This window comes from Nasonia vitripennis, chromosome 5 (assembly GCF_009193385.2).
Source record: "Nasonia vitripennis strain AsymCx chromosome 5, Nvit_psr_1.1, whole genome shotgun sequence".
Lineage (NCBI taxonomy): Eukaryota > Metazoa > Arthropoda > Insecta > Hymenoptera > Pteromalidae > Nasonia > Nasonia vitripennis.
In genome coordinates, this window is record NC_045761.1 from 27,667,978 (window position 1) to 27,682,556 (window position 14,579).

Consider the following 14,579-nt stretch of genomic DNA (forward strand, 5'->3'; position numbering starts at 1 on the left):
CAAGATTGCACCGGTTGCGGCTGGGAAAAATTTGAAGAGAAACCAGCGCGCGTTCTTCATCGGCTGCATCGTACAAGCGTAACGGAGTTTTGAGGGAATCGTATAAAAAAATATCTGATCCAGACACGCTGCGCTCAAATAAAACGCTTCAAATTCAGTAACAAGCAATCGGAATATAATTTTTATAATCACCGATTCCGCTCGTAAAGCAATTTACGAGGATGTATAATATCGGATATCTATCGTCATTATCCGCAATCGCGAGAGCGAAATGATAGATTCAGTGCGCGCCGTCTTTTTGCGCATCCACGTCCGCCGCGGGCGGAATCAGTGGAAAAAGTAAATAGTTGAGTCAGACGTGCTGAAAAATCGGCGCGAGACGAGGGGAAAAAGCCTCCTGTAAACAGAGCCGCTTTTTACTTCTGCAGGCACCCTGGTAGAAATTGGCCGATTTAAAATGGTGAAAAAGCTAAGAACTTGGTAGTTTTCTTTGTCAGTTCTTATTACAAGATGTAACGCTTTTTATCCTAGTTCTTTGGCAGCTCTTAGATCGAGCTGTTTTTGAAAAGTAATGCCCAAGATAGTTGGTCAAATGACAACGTTTACTTGGTTCGGTTGGCTAAGGCGCGCGGCTATCCTTGTGCAGGGCTCGGGTTCGAGTCCCCGGTCGCTCGAAATTTTTCGGATGATTTTTCGCATGCAAATTATTATTCTATATACTTTCATTGAAAAAATAAACTCGAATACAAGCCTGCTAGTAAATGATTTTCCAACTCCAACCTCGAATCGCTATTTACCACGTGCACCTGTGTCGTGTTATTTCACCAACTATCTTCGGAAGAAAATAGTTAAGAATACTCAATCTAAAAACTGCCAAAGAACTAGGATAAAAAGCGTTACATCTTGTAACAAAAACTGACAAAGAAGGTTGTCAATCTCAGAACTTCCAAATAACTTGGATACCGTTTCTACCAGGGCAAATTCAGAGCCGTAAACACACAACTCGGGCGCCCCGCGCGGCCGATAAATATTATTGGAGGCATCGCGGGACATTCAGGTCGCTCGTAAAGCGGAATTACGAGGTAGCGAGATTTTAAACGGAGCTGTAAAGCTGCGCTCGGCTCTGCTGGCTGCTGAGTATTCTCCCTGCTTGTCCCTTCTCGCCGAGTCCGCAAAACCGCGCCGCGCGACGAGTCGAAAAAGCCAGTCGCGTCTGCGTGTTTATAAATATATCGAACCGCGAAATCTCGGCCTGCTCGGCTCGGCAGACTAAATACGTCATGCCTGCGCGTATCGCGCGAGAGGTGCACGAGACACCGACCTCCCGGACTCGTCTGAATAAATTTCGCGCGCGCGGGAAAGGGAAAAAGGCGCGGAGAGCGTTGTTTTCCTATTGGCCGAGACGCGATTTAATTAGCGCTTATTTATAATTTAGAAATCGTTGAAAAACGTAAATTCCTCTCGCGATCACGGGGCAGCCAGTAAGTACAGAGCGGCCTGCTGGAAAGCCCATGTGCAGCGGCGGCTGCAAAAATTCGAACGTGACATTCCTGCGAGTCTCGTCTGCGCGAGATAAGCGAGACGGTGCGGCGCGCATCCGATACTCGCACCGAGTGTACTATTCCGCGATTTTTCTCTCGGACCGCCGGCTTTTCTCACGTTTATTGAGCAGCTCGAGCCGCAATTAAAGCCGTCTCCCGAGGATGGCTGTGCGTATACGCATGTGACGCTGGGAGGGAGGTGTCTTGAAATGAATTGGAGAAATTATGGTTGTTATTGAAATTTAGCGAAACAAACTACGCGCGGAGCCGAGAAAAATCGCTTTCGAGCTTCGAGAGCCATAGTCGTCTGCCTTACTTCGTTAAGCCATTTGCATGTGAAGTAAATTTCCAGAAGAAAACGAATGGTCTTTGATGTATAGCCTTGAAGAGTCTTCGATAAAATCTTCCATAACCGTGGCTGTTGGATGATCTAGCCGAGTCCGTTTTCTGCTATTCGTGCGCAGTTAATAAAATGAGAAGTTCCTCGAAATATCCGCTCCACAAGACGCAGTTGCGAGCCTTAATGGCGTATAGAATAACGCGTATATTCCTGGTAAACAATCGCCGAAATGCGCAGTAGAAAAGACGTCGCACGCTGTACTGCGCCACGCGAAATTCATTTGTTTTCACGAGTTGCGTCGAAAATATTCTCATAAATAACTCGTCTAAGAAATACCGCTATGGGAACCTTTTCGGAACGATCGGCTTCCGCGAAATTAGCGCTCATCCTCGTTTTGCGAAATGTGCCGCCGAACGACCGGCGCGACGACGGCACGCGCGAAAGTGAAACGCGACGTAGAGATCGCGCCGGTCCACGTGCTGCTGAAAGGCTCTGCGAGATCTAATAGGGAAACCGGAGGCTGCTTCTTTCGCCGAGCGGCATCTTTTTCCGCCTGCATCCGCGACTGCTCGGTTTTTCATACAAGGTGTCCCGTAGATCCGCCTCAGCGCGTGGCACAGTGTTCCGCATCCGCGGAGATCTGCAACACTTGCCTGCGTCACGGCGCGTCTAGACCGCGGAGAAACCAGACGACCGACGGCAAGCTTTCGGGCCAGGAGAAGCTGCGCGCGGCCTCTGGAGATCAGGCGTCGGTTTCGTATTGCGCAAGAGGAAATCTGTGTGTAGACCGCCCGAAGTAGAGCCCATTTTAGACTCGACTTATCGTCTGGAAACCCATCGAAGCGCATAAATCGTGGAAGGTCAGCTTTCGGCTGTGGACGGAATAAACCTGATTATTTTTTACTCATTAACTTTCACTGTCAACTGTGCTCGGTAATTAACATGGAATCAATGCCAATTGCTCTTAATCGTTCGCTACATCTCGTGTACAATGACGAAAGTAATGTGTATCGAGTATTGTAGATAAGAGTGATACCCACTGCAATTAACTTAGAATTATATTGAATCACCTTATCAGGCGATCTTGTATAAAGTATCGAATTTTATCGAGCGAATTAATACTCACAGAATATATACATTAATTCCCATCGATATTTGCAAACTAAGATACTCCCAACAATATTTACGTAGGACTCGGCGCATTCGAAAGTTATTCCGAAAAATCTTATCGTGTTGACATTGCAGTAACAGTAAGCGTCGCTCATCACGATTACATAATTCTATTTTTTACTCACAAAACGCTGGAGCCACCGCACCAGATTCTCACCGCGATAAGCCCTGCACCGTCCGAACGGGCGAACTCGAGAAGTTGTTGAATTTGCTGAGACTGACTGTATCTTTCTCGCTTTCCAACGTTCTCGCGCTGCGAAGAATCTATCGGGAGGATAATCTCATCGCGCGCCGCCATCGAATTCCACATTTTAATTGTAGATTTACGTAGGTGGCGTAAAGAATAGCTTCCTCAGACGAAAACAATAAATATTGAAAGTAAACGTTCTCAAGGATGCTAATTCCTCACGAATACACTTGCGAGCGGAATAAACTCGATTTCTCAACGATGCAGATGTGACGCAGCCAGCATTAAGAATTTCGCTTGTCTTTTAATTAATTATTCATTTTACCTTATTTAACAGGGATTCGGTTATTGTTTTTAAAATATATATTTATTCGGGCTCACACACTAAAGATAAAACTTTTGTCAGATAGCTACATCAAAGTTCCTTTCTTTATCTCTTCACCGAGAAAATCCCGTTTCATATCTTGATTAACCATATTGCCGTACCTGCATTTCACCGATAAAATCATCGATAATGATATCTGTCGTGAAAACACAGCGGTTGGGTCAGTACAAGCAGTCTAGTACAGAAAATTGGACTTGGCCAGAAGGTTATATTGTTGGCCAGTAAAGAGTAGCTTTTCTTATCTTTTCATACGGTCGTATAATTAGCTAAGTGCTAAGCGTGCGCCTAAGAAGACAACATGTGCTTTTTAGTCATCATTAGACTGGCGTGGAACGAGGACAATGTCAGCCGGAATAACCAACAGAGCTTTCAATGAGGTGATACACAACTGATATATGAAGAAGAAATAGACAGTATTTGAATAGTTCCAGCAAGTGTTAACTTTTTCTGATTTTTTAGGAAGGCGATAAAATTGAAAATGATAACACAGTCGAAATACCTTGCTGTATAGTAGATAAGGTAAATCTAGTTCAAAATAAATTACGACTTAATATACATTTTAAACAGATAAAATCGCCGCACAGCATTTATAATTACAAATGTATGTATTTGTAATTATAAATGCTTTATACGCGGCTTAGTGGAATATCCCACGAATGATAACAAAGATCCTCAATTGGTTTTTTTAATAAATATATGACACTATACATTCTTTTTTTAATTTACAAGTGCAGTGTCTACAATGTCAATGATATAAATAATTTTATCTGATCTCGGACTATACGTGCAAAAGTGGACGATATGTCGCGATAGGCAGTGTGACAACTTCTGCGTTTTATAACTGACGAGGGAATTTCAATTTATACCGTTTTAATTCATTTTTTTTAAGTGTTGTGTATTTTACTGGCCGACCATGTTCTTGCAATTTATCAAACATACATTGTTGAACTTTTACAAATATAAATATAATTTGCAGTCAGTAGTAGACAAAGATCCCGATGTTGAGGAGGAAAGCATGATGCAGCGATTTATTAGGAATAACCATGTTCCCCTGTACCTTCTACGGCTTGCTGTTATAAACCTTCTTGCTCTAGTATACTTCATATCTGCTACAGTTTACTGGTTAACAGCGAGTAAGTATCTTTTTTTTGTTATCTTCTAGGTTAAAACGCATGAATTTGTTTTTAGGCTAAACAAAAATACATATTTCAGAAGCCGACGCCGATTACGATTGGTGTACTGGTTATGGAATGTTGATATTAATTTATGTGTTTACTTATGGAAGCATATTTTATCGCTTGGGGATCAAAAGATTCTGCTGTAAACCGCTTTCTCACTTATTAAGACCTTTTTTTCGATGTCTCAAGAATTCTAATAAATACGGGTAAAATATCATCTTATTTAAGTGAAATTTTCAGACTTTTATCGGAGTATTTGAATGTTTATTCTCTGTTTAGCATAGGAGAAATCATTCTTTGTTTATGCATAATGGCTGGAATTGCTGTATTTTTGGCAATAGACACTGTCAACTCTAGAGGTAGACTGATGGGTTTCTCTGGAGTTGCGTTAATGATGACGTTAGGATTTATTTTTTCAAAGCATCCAACAAAGGTAAAAATTTTACATTACTATCGCTATTCTAACGAGTACATGGCAAATACAAAATCCACAGATCAACTGGAGAACTATTGTTTGGGGCCTAATTATCCAGTTTGCTTTCGGCCTCATTTCCATAAGATGGCCGATCGGTAGATCTATCTTTCAGTGCCTGTCTGAGAAGATCGCGACATTCCTCGACTTTGCAAAAGATGGTGCTATTTTCATATTCTCGGACGATCTCGTCGAGCGGGACATTTTCGCTTTTACCGTAAGTCGATATCTTGCGTGAACCAATACCAACGGGTATTTTTAAGCGCGCGAAAATTCGTTTCACATAAACGATCTCGTTTTTTCGCAGGTTCTGCCAGTTCTATTTTTCTTTAGCTTCGTAGTGCAGATTCTTTATTACTTGGGGATAATGCAAGCTGTGATAAAGAGTATAGGATGGGGTCTGCACGCGGTCCTCGGCACGACGGTCTGCGAATCTCTACACGCTGCGACTACTCTATTCTTAGGCATGGTAACTAAAAGTCTTTTTACATTTCTGCTTTTCTTGAATATTCTTCAAATACAACGAATACTTACAGCCGGAATCGTTCCTAGTAATCGAGCCGTACTTGAACAAACTCACAGGATCTGAAATTCACGCAATCATGTGCTCGTGCTTTGCGACGACGTCTGGTAAATTGAAAATTCACGACACACTCATCAGTTTACCCTTTACAAAGTAGCCTTTGAGGTTACAAATAATCGAAATGATTGCAGGAACTGTCATGGCTGCCTATATATCGTTCGGAGCTCAGCCAGTTCACTTGATAACTGCGACAGTAATGTCAGCGCCAGCCGGGTTGCTATTTGCCAAATTGTTGTACCCGGAAACGAAAACGAGTTCAACACATTTCAATAATATTATCTTAAAAAAGTCGTAAGTTCACACTGCATATAGATTGACAAACAATATAGGTACAATTTTTTTTTTATCAATTTATCAGGGAAGAATCAAGCCTGCTGGACGCTGCAACAAAAGGAGCTTTATCTGCGATCCCGTTAGTCTTAGGAATAATTGCAAATATAATAGCTTTTGTATCGGCGATAGCATTCATAAATGCTATTCTTGCCTGGATGGGTGGGCTTGTTGGATTTCCTGACTTGACTTTCGAGGTAAGACATTGATATCGATTTTTTATTAAGCGAAACGTAAGATTATTGATATCTTTCTGATAACACATTAAGCACTCGACTAAAGATGTAAAATTAATAAGATTTAAGGAAAGTGTTTGTTTGCAACTCACCGATTTGTTGTAACATATTCGATAGCGATGATAGATGTGAAATTGACAAGTTATCGATACACAGTTATCAGTTCATCAAATTTGTTTTCGCCATTTGAAAACTGTTTGTTTGTTAGCTTATCCTAGCCAAAGCGTTCATCCCGCTGAGTTACATCATGGGCGTTCCGTGGGAGGAATGCGAAACGGTTGGAACCCTCATCGGTTTAAAGACCATCGTAAACGAGTTTGTTGCTTACCAGAAGCTCGGCCAGTTCAAAAAAGATGGAAAACTGACTTTCAAGGCGGAGGCTATTGCCACTTATGCGATTTGTGGATTCTCCAATCCATCGTCCCTCGGCATTATGATCGGGAGCTTGTCAACCATGGCGCCTGACAAGAGGAAAGATATCGTACAGTCGGTGTTCAGGGCATTCATTGGAGGTTGCGCTGTGTGTTTCCTAACAGCGAGTATTGCTGGTAAGATTTATTAATGATCAAAAATATAACAGTTTGTTTTCAATTTTAAGTCACATTTATAGTTATTACGCGTGTATGTTATACTCATATTTTGACCTTTTGCTATCTCCTATTAAAGATTTATCACAAATCGATTAAATTATAACTAGATTTATGATCCGATAAACAGTTAATAATTTTTTATGCGATACAAATCTAAAATACTAATCGTTGTATAATATTTGTTTCTTTTGCAGGTATGCTGATTGACGAAGAATCTTTTAAACCTAACGGAATCTTATTTCAGCACATAACGTTATGACATTAAGAAAGCTTAAACTATTGGCTGAACGACCGTCTCTACGTGTGCAAGTTTGAAGATACGACAAAAGATCTCTTTCTATACTAATATAAACTGTATTATAATAATAATATAAAATAAATCGTTTTTTACTTTATTCTAATGAGCATTTGATGACACAAGTTTCGTACGCTTACTGTGCTGAAATTCCACAACCTGGAATGTTTTCGATAGCGTTGGCAATTCACACACGAATTAGCTAATGACGCGAGAGACACGCCTCCAGATTGCTTATCTCACATCAGCATACGTATGTACAGTCCAAATTTTTATCAATGACGGTAATCTCACCTCTATTGTGATACTAAGTTAATCCCCGATTTTGTTTATAATACGTGAAGGCTTCATGTCATGGTTTTGCACTTTGACAATTGAGTTGTGCAATTGTAGTCTTCGAAGATCATTTCGAATTCGGTTATTATCAGGGTAAACAATCGAGCAAAAAATGTTTTATAACATCTTGATTGTGCAGTTATTTAACGACAATGCATGTTTGTTGGATTATAGTGAAGAGGAAAATTTTCAATACCTTTCGCACGTGGATTCTGCTATGTCGAAACAACATTTCAAACGGCAAGCAGCTTTTCATAATTATACGTGAAAAGATTGTTTCGTTAGAAAAAATTTATGTTTGTGCGCTGTAAATTATGGAAAATTCTTACTTGACACACTAGTGAGAATTCCAATGTAAGAAATTACTTGTATAACATTATAGAAAATGGCGTCTGAATCACGCACAGCCTTTCTATTTAATTTCAATAAATTCAAGCGATACAAAGTACCGGCGACTGGAAAGGCATTCGGAACGCCACAAAAAAGAACATGCCAAAACGAAAAAAAAAGATTACCGTTAAGATTACTGTGACTTTGCACTGGCTTATACGTATATGTGTGCGTGTGTGCGCGCGCGCGACAGGCGTAAGGCGAATAATAAAAGAAGTATTACTGTTGGCGCGCGGTTAATTGACTCGCCTGCGCGCGCGCGCGCGGATCGTCTCCAGATGAACAGCGCGGTTATCTCGGATATCTGAATTGTGCGCCCGCGCCGAGGAAACAACGCCACTGCTGTTTTTTTACTGTTGGCACTTTCCGCGTACCGTTCAGTGTGACTCGACCGACGCGCCAAGCAGCAAGGTGTCGATGGCTTTGTGCGAAAAAACGTGATAATAAATTGCCTATACAGCGCTGTTTGATGGAAACCGATGAGATTCGTACTGTCAAAAATGAGACTTTGCTGAGTTTTCGTATTTACGCGAACGTCATTTTATCGTTCGGGAAATTGTAATATTTGAACGTTTCAAAGGATTTGGCTATTCGTGGAATTCGAAATTGATAGAAAATAGATAAGGCGCAAACATGACTGATGGTATTACGAATCAGGCATACTCTGAGGTAAGCTTTCTCATATTATCATATTTATGTTTTGTGTTTGAAAAAGAGTTTTCAAAGAAATGAAAATAAACCAAAAGATAACGACTTTATCTAATGTTATTGCCGATAGAGAAACAAGTATACAACAGCTATAAAAGTTAGTTAAGTTGAACATTAGCTAAACAGGTTTATTTATATTAAGCTAGAAAAATATACTATTCATTTACTTTAACGGGCACTATGAAAGATTATTCATGTATGAAATAAAGTTTTAATTAAACTGGTGACTGCGTAGTAATAAAAACTATGATGCTGGTCTGTCGTACAGGCTTGTGGTGAAGTCTAAGGATCTACTTCAAAGCAGATATTAGCCAATTTATTTTATTAAGTTCTTTTTCTGCGTATTTGGCCTAGCGCCGAATCATTGCAATCGAGAATACTTCAATGAATTTAGATAGTGTACATATACTAGAAACTATTTAAAAGATAGTGTATGCCATTAACTTATTAAAATAATAAATATAAAAGTTTATAGAACTATAACTATTCCAATTTGCAAATGAGTTAATTGAAAACACTTTACTTGTTGGCAATCATTCGAACGAATCTTTTAGATCATACATCACGATGAAAGTTTCACGTCTTATTATCACTACTCTAGTATCAGAATGTGAAAAATAATACAAGTGTTGGCACACGCGATTGCAATTCTATGATATACTTATATCGCTCATCTTATGCACACAATCAATATAGAAAATATGTTTTTCTTTGAAGGTCGGGAGAAAGATCAGTGGACACAGCTTAAACATATCGATCAAACTTGAGGCAAGTTTTAGCAGATCTATTAATCTTTCATTCACTTAAAAACTCTTAGTTAGAGTAATTAGTTAATGACACTGATGAAGAAGTTATTTTCAAATGTAATTACTATATCCATAAGTTTGATTCTCAAAGATCAAATATATTGATTGATCGAGGCATCTCTTAGTTTTGAATTTGAAATTTATTGCTAATTTATTATTTTTCTTATGTAAAAAGTGCAAATAGTTCACACAGACGCATGATTTATCTTAATATCAATACTTGTATTGGCTTTTCAGGACGAAGATTCGATTGAATCTGAAGATTCTCCATCGAAAGAAGCGGTAAGTTACAGTCTTCGTCATCCGTCTGATAACGATCTAGGAAATGTACCTATCGGATCTAAGTAATTTTTATAAGTTGTCCATCACAAATGGATCCAGACATACTCTCTTTGTCTAATCTGTTAGTCGGCTGATCAAACTAAAATGAAGTAATGTGTCTCATAAAAATTGTGATCAGATAAATCGTGGGAGCGAGCGTGGCAAATTTTTAACTCTCTGATGGATGGAAAACTTGAGAACTAATAAAACAATTGATTGAATTGATTTTAGAAGAAGAGACTTTCAATTGAAGACAGAAGTGGGCCAATACATTGCTTTCGAGCCTTTGTATCTGAGCATGGCAGAGTGTTCCGATTTTGGGGGATCACAATGTTAAACATTGCCATTATCACCTACTTTGTTTTTGCAAGTCTCTATTGGTATAAAAATGGTATGTTTTCTATGAAAAATATCCATATCGTTTGTATACATTTTTTATAGAATCTTGCATTTACAGAGAATGATCATAGCAAACTACAATGGTGCGATGGATATGGAATGTTAGTTTTACTCGTAGGATTCGCGTACTTTGGACTTTTCTATACGAAAATCTTCAAACGATATTTTGGTAGTCCCATTGCAAGTTGTTTACTACCATGTACGCGACAGATATCAAGTCTTAAACATAGAGGGTAAAGGCGCATTGCATGAATTTCATTATTTAATAAAGCACAAGGGAATCGTGCAAAAACAACACCGAAGTAACCGAATTTTGATTTTTCAGGCGCTTTTGCTGCGTAACACAAACAGTATTCTGCTCGGCAATATTCGCCGCTATAATAATCTTTTTAATCCTGGATACAGTTGAATCGAGAAACAGACTGATAAGCTTTACTGGCGTTGTCGCTATATTGGGATTTGGCTGGATTTTCTCCAAACATCCGTCCAAAGTATGTAGTTCTCTTTATGCGAAAGAACATTAAACTCAAGGTTTAAGATTAATCTAATTTCAATTAAACTTTTTTCAAGGTAAATTGGAGGACTGTATTGTGGGGCTTAATACTTCAATTCGCCTTCGGGCTTTTCACTATAAGATGGGCAGTTGGTCGGGGAATTTTCGCGTGCGTATCGAATAAGGTCGCAACCTTTTTAAATTTTGCACAGTCTGGAGCCAGTTTTGTATTCTCCGAGGAACTAGTTCAAAATGGTGTATTTGCATTCTCTGTAAGTTTTTGTATTAAAAAATTAAGATTATAATACAAACGTCGAATAATAATTTGCAATTTTAATACAATTTTAGGCCCTCCCAGTCATATTTTTTTTCAGTTTTATGATTCAAATTTTGTATTATTGGGGTGTGATGCAATATATTATACATAATATCGGATGGGTTCTGCACGCAATTATGGGCACGACGGTTTGCGAATCCATAAACTCCGCTGCAAACACTTTTATAGGAATGGTAGTATTCATTAGTATATTTTATCATAAAGATACGGTTAATTATTTTCTAAGTTGAAATTCTTCATTGCAGACAGAATCACCCCTTTTGATCAAGCCATATTTGGGCAAACTGACGACTTCAGAAATTCACGCTATAATGTGTTCTGGATTCGCCACAGTTTCTGGTATATCATCGTTCTATTTATTAGATCTCTAATATACTTAATCATATATTTCAAAATTCCAAAATTGTTATTTTAGGGACAGTCATGGCAGCCTACATAAAATTCGGAGCTAATCCCGCGCATCTTATTACGGCTTCGGTTATGTCAGCCCCAGCAGCACTGTGCTACTCGAAATTGTTCTATCCCGAAACTGAAAAGAGCGTCACGACTTTCAAAAATATAACTCTTGAAAAGTCGTGAGTAGAAAAGTTACATTCGTCAGTTTAACAATGACTTCTTTTAATCTAATGGTTATTTTTTTCAGTCAAGACTCTAGTGTTATCGATGCCGCGACGAAAGGTGCTCTTGCAGGAATCCCGCTTCTCTTGGGCATTATCGCCAACATAATAGCATTTGTGTCTGCAGTTGCATTTTTAAATTCCATTCTTTCTTGGCTAGGTACGCTCGTAGGCTTCGAAGAAATCACGTTTGAGGTATTTAAAATAACATTATATCTATAGCTTTTGAATCATGTAAGCAGTTGAGGAAACAACAGATCAAACTATGTAGGCCATTTGCATACAGAGACTAGTATATCTTTTCCTTAAACAGTATTTCACGACTGCGCGGAAGGAATTTTGAATTTCACTTAGTAAACGACCTTAGTTAAAAATCATTAATTTTACAATAACGTATAAAACATTTTTTGTGCGTGCAGTATTTGTTAAACAGTAAAATGTAAAGTATATTAACTCTAATTATAGTGGCTACTCTCGAAGGCTTTCATGCCACTAAGTTGGCTAATGGGAGTACCTTGGGAAGAGTGCGAAGAAGTCGGCACCCTGATAGGCTTGAAGACAGTAGTGAACGAATTCATAGCATATCAAAAGCTGGGCCAATTTAAGGACGAGAACAGACTCTCGCCGAGGACCGAAGCGATCGCCACTTACGCGATTTGCGGCTTCTCGAATCCAGGCTCGATCGGCATTATGATCGGTGGTCTCACCACTATGGCCCCCGAAAAAAGAGAACAGATTGCCAGTGTAGCAATGAGGGCTTTTATCGCTGGAAGTCTTGTGTGCTTCTTAACAGCCAGTATAGCAGGTATGTAAATACAGTCTTTATGAATAGTCTTGAATTCTGGTTTCGAATTTATAAAAATGTTGCATTTTCTGCTTATTAGGTATGCTTATAGACGACAGTTTTCTGGAGGCTTCCAAAATCGATGTCGTGAACGGTACAATGCTCGGGGCTCCTTAGAGCTGAAAATGTAAACATTTTTAGAAACGCATATTATACTACAAACCTTCATGCCGATTTTAGAGGAATTTATCATTAACTACTTGCGGTTGCGATTGTAAAGATCATTCATTTAGATAAAACGCAAGGAGGTATTGAACGAAGTATGATAGGCCAGCAGTACCATAAAAGGAATACTAGAAAAGGCATAGTCCCTGACACTTATTCTGAGAAAGTGCCTCAAGGTCTCAGTAAATGTGGAATAAAGCAAATCTATTAATTCACCGAGCTTACATTGTTATACGTGAATAGGTTAATATTAGAACGACGAGTGATCTCAAGTTGTATTGCGAAACGTGATTATTTTGTACAATAAATGCTGTTATAAAATCTAAACTTACAATATATCATTAAATAATGTTTTTTACAACTTGTATATAAAGACGATTTACAGCGTATTCTAGGATCATAAATAAGTACGTACTCCGGAAATCCGAGTAATTTCGCTAGTTGTGCTATAACAGTGTGGATAAATTCGTCTAATGTGCAAAAATTTAAATATTAAATCAAATAATATCTCTTATGAATTAGTTATCACAATTAATGAAACCATACAACGTAGAATGTTTCGAAAGACCCTAGATCAGATTAAGCAGTGTATGGAATGTTCGCGATACATTTCAGAACTGCAATAATATTTGTAGTTTTAGTGCCTCACTTATTTCCAGCCTTTTATCAGCTAAATTGTTTTCTAATCTAAGCAATTATGGCAGTGCATGAAGCTCGTGTACTTCATAGACAGTGTGGGTTCGCGTAATAACGTGGCTGGTAATTTCCAACATTTTTGGTAACGCATCTACGTTCTTCTGAACGTTATCCCCGCAAACCTTAAATCGCAACAGTTTAATTAGTAAAGGCATATTTTTTATTTTCAGTTTTTAGAATTTTTATACACTGTATGGGGAATAGAAGCTTACCTTTTTAAATAGCATCTCTCTGCTTGGCATTGTATACATCGCAACGATGGCTGCTTTCCGAATAAGCCAGGGATGATGTTTCGCTAACGTTTTGTTGTACGCGTCTTTGCAGCATGTTGAAGTATTATCACTATCAGATAACTCGCCCAGCTGTCTTAAAAATTCCGATATAAAATCTGCAAAATCATTGGGCAATTATGACAAATGCGCATCTCAAAATTTCATGCACGTTACATATGCCTTTACATAACGCACCAAGTCCTCTGTGCAGCCTGAGAAGAGTCCGAGCACCGTTTACAAAATCGCTTTTTCGCAACAGATTGTTCTCTTTTTCGTATTCTATCATTTTTTTGACGGTAACGTAATTTTCCTGATCCTTATCGATTAAGCCCTGCAGAATTTCTATCTTCTGTTTGAGGTCTGACGAAACAAAGCTAAACACGCTGCCCATCAGCTGGAAGAATCTAAACAAAGAAAGGTTGCAAAATAGGTCGTTGACATTGAGAGAGAGAGAGAGAGAGAGAGAGAGAGAGAGAGAGAGAGAGAGAGAGAGAGAGAGAAAATAGAGGTTAGGATGCAGGAAATCAACACTTACTTGTAGAGTTCATTGTAAGCTTCGAGGTAAGCCCGGATGTCAATGTCGTCCTCGTCGAGTAGCGATCGATCAAAATGATCATGCACCGTTCGAAGATCAAAGTACATTATCTCTTTACATTCTGCCATTGTTGTTGTGTTTAGCTGTAACAGCACCTGCTGTCGACTGCTAAGTCACGAGTACGTGCGAAACGACTGACGTGTTTCTAGAACGTAAGTTCTATGTACTGACGGTAGGTCTGATCGATGGAGGATTCACGGGCCACCTAACGGAGAGCGCTTACAACGTATTTATTCAAAGGCGGTAATACAGTTTCCGTGCTTATCAAATGCAACTAAATTATCAGGAACCGT

The 14,579-nt window shown here is 39.0% G+C and overlaps 3 protein-coding genes across 6 annotated transcripts; 2 read left to right on the forward strand and 1 right to left on the reverse strand.

The window, feature by feature from the left end:
- Positions 1-3,757: 3,757 nt before the first annotated feature.
- LOC100116677 (solute carrier family 28 member 3) lies at positions 3,758-7,413 on the forward strand. The gene is made up of 12 exons (XM_001601060.6): positions 3,758-4,000; positions 4,083-4,142; positions 4,600-4,756; positions 4,836-5,007; positions 5,081-5,234; positions 5,296-5,490; positions 5,581-5,742; positions 5,810-5,903; positions 5,988-6,147; positions 6,215-6,383; positions 6,631-6,970; positions 7,207-7,413. The coding sequence occupies exons 1-12, from the start codon at positions 3,965-3,967 to the stop codon at positions 7,269-7,271; spliced, it is 1,764 nt and encodes a 587-aa protein (XP_001601110.2). The 5' UTR covers positions 3,758-3,964; the 3' UTR covers positions 7,272-7,413.
- A 911-nt stretch (positions 7,414-8,324) lies between these two features.
- LOC100116638 (solute carrier family 28 member 3) lies at positions 8,325-13,069 on the forward strand. 4 transcript variants are annotated; one of them, XM_031931120.2, is made up of 13 exons: positions 8,325-8,702; positions 9,459-9,509; positions 9,785-9,829; positions 10,103-10,259; positions 10,326-10,500; positions 10,593-10,758; positions 10,838-11,032; positions 11,109-11,270; positions 11,343-11,436; positions 11,513-11,672; positions 11,741-11,909; positions 12,180-12,519; positions 12,599-13,050. In XM_031931120.2, the coding sequence occupies exons 1-13, from the start codon at positions 8,667-8,669 to the stop codon at positions 12,673-12,675; spliced, it is 1,827 nt and encodes a 608-aa protein (XP_031786980.1). In that variant the 5' UTR covers positions 8,325-8,666; the 3' UTR covers positions 12,676-13,050. The 4 variants fall into 4 exon arrangements, with proteins under 4 accessions (XP_031786980.1, XP_031786982.1, XP_031786981.1 ...); XM_031931119.2 differs by having other exon boundaries at positions 8,388-8,702; positions 10,100-10,259; positions 12,599-13,069; XM_031931122.2 differs by lacking the exon at positions 9,459-9,509 and having other exon boundaries at positions 12,599-13,069.
- On the reverse strand, positions 12,992-14,454 carry LOC100678115 (ceramide-1-phosphate transfer protein). The gene is made up of 4 exons (XM_003426589.5): positions 14,227-14,454; positions 13,887-14,095; positions 13,632-13,807; positions 12,992-13,541 (listed from the first exon to the last, which is right to left on the reverse strand). Exons 1-4 carry the CDS (start codon positions 14,352-14,354, stop codon positions 13,419-13,421), a joined length of 636 nt encoding a protein of 211 aa, XP_003426637.1. The 5' UTR covers positions 14,355-14,454; the 3' UTR covers positions 12,992-13,418.
- Positions 14,455-14,579: the final 125 nt, after the last annotated feature.

What these genes read in the sequence shown, in the direction of transcription:
- LOC100116638 (XM_031931119.2), top strand. Translation starts at nt 8,667, where the DNA reads ATGACTGATGGTATTACGAATCAGGCATACTCTGAG. An exon ending in ACATATCGATCAAACTTGAG is followed by an intron (nt 9,510 to 9,784) that starts GCAAGTTTTAGC and finishes TTGGCTTTTCAG; the next exon opens with GACGAAGATTCGATTGAATC. An exon ending in TCTCCAAACATCCGTCCAAA is followed by an intron (nt 10,759 to 10,837) that starts GTATGTAGTTCT and finishes ACTTTTTTCAAG; the next exon opens with GTAAATTGGAGGACTGTATT.
- LOC100678115 (XM_003426589.5), bottom strand. Translation starts at nt 14,354, where the DNA reads ATGGCAGAATGTAAAGAGATAATGTACTTTGATCTTCGAACGGTGCAT. An exon ending in GCTTACAATGAACTCTACAA is followed by an intron (nt 14,096 to 14,226) that starts GTAAGTGTTGAT and finishes TTCTTTGTTTAG; the next exon opens with ATTCTTCCAGCTGATGGGCA. An exon ending in GAGAGATGCTATTTAAAAAG is followed by an intron (nt 13,542 to 13,631) that starts GTAAGCTTCTAT and finishes TTGCGATTTAAG; the next exon opens with GTTTGCGGGGATAACGTTCA.
- LOC100116677 (XM_001601060.6), top strand. Translation starts at nt 3,965, where the DNA reads ATGTCAGCCGGAATAACCAACAGAGCTTTCAATGAG. An exon ending in GTGCTTTGCGACGACGTCTG is followed by an intron (nt 5,904 to 5,987) that starts GTAAATTGAAAA and finishes AAATGATTGCAG; the next exon opens with GAACTGTCATGGCTGCCTAT. An exon ending in CCTAACAGCGAGTATTGCTG is followed by an intron (nt 6,971 to 7,206) that starts GTAAGATTTATT and finishes TTTCTTTTGCAG; the next exon opens with GTATGCTGATTGACGAAGAA.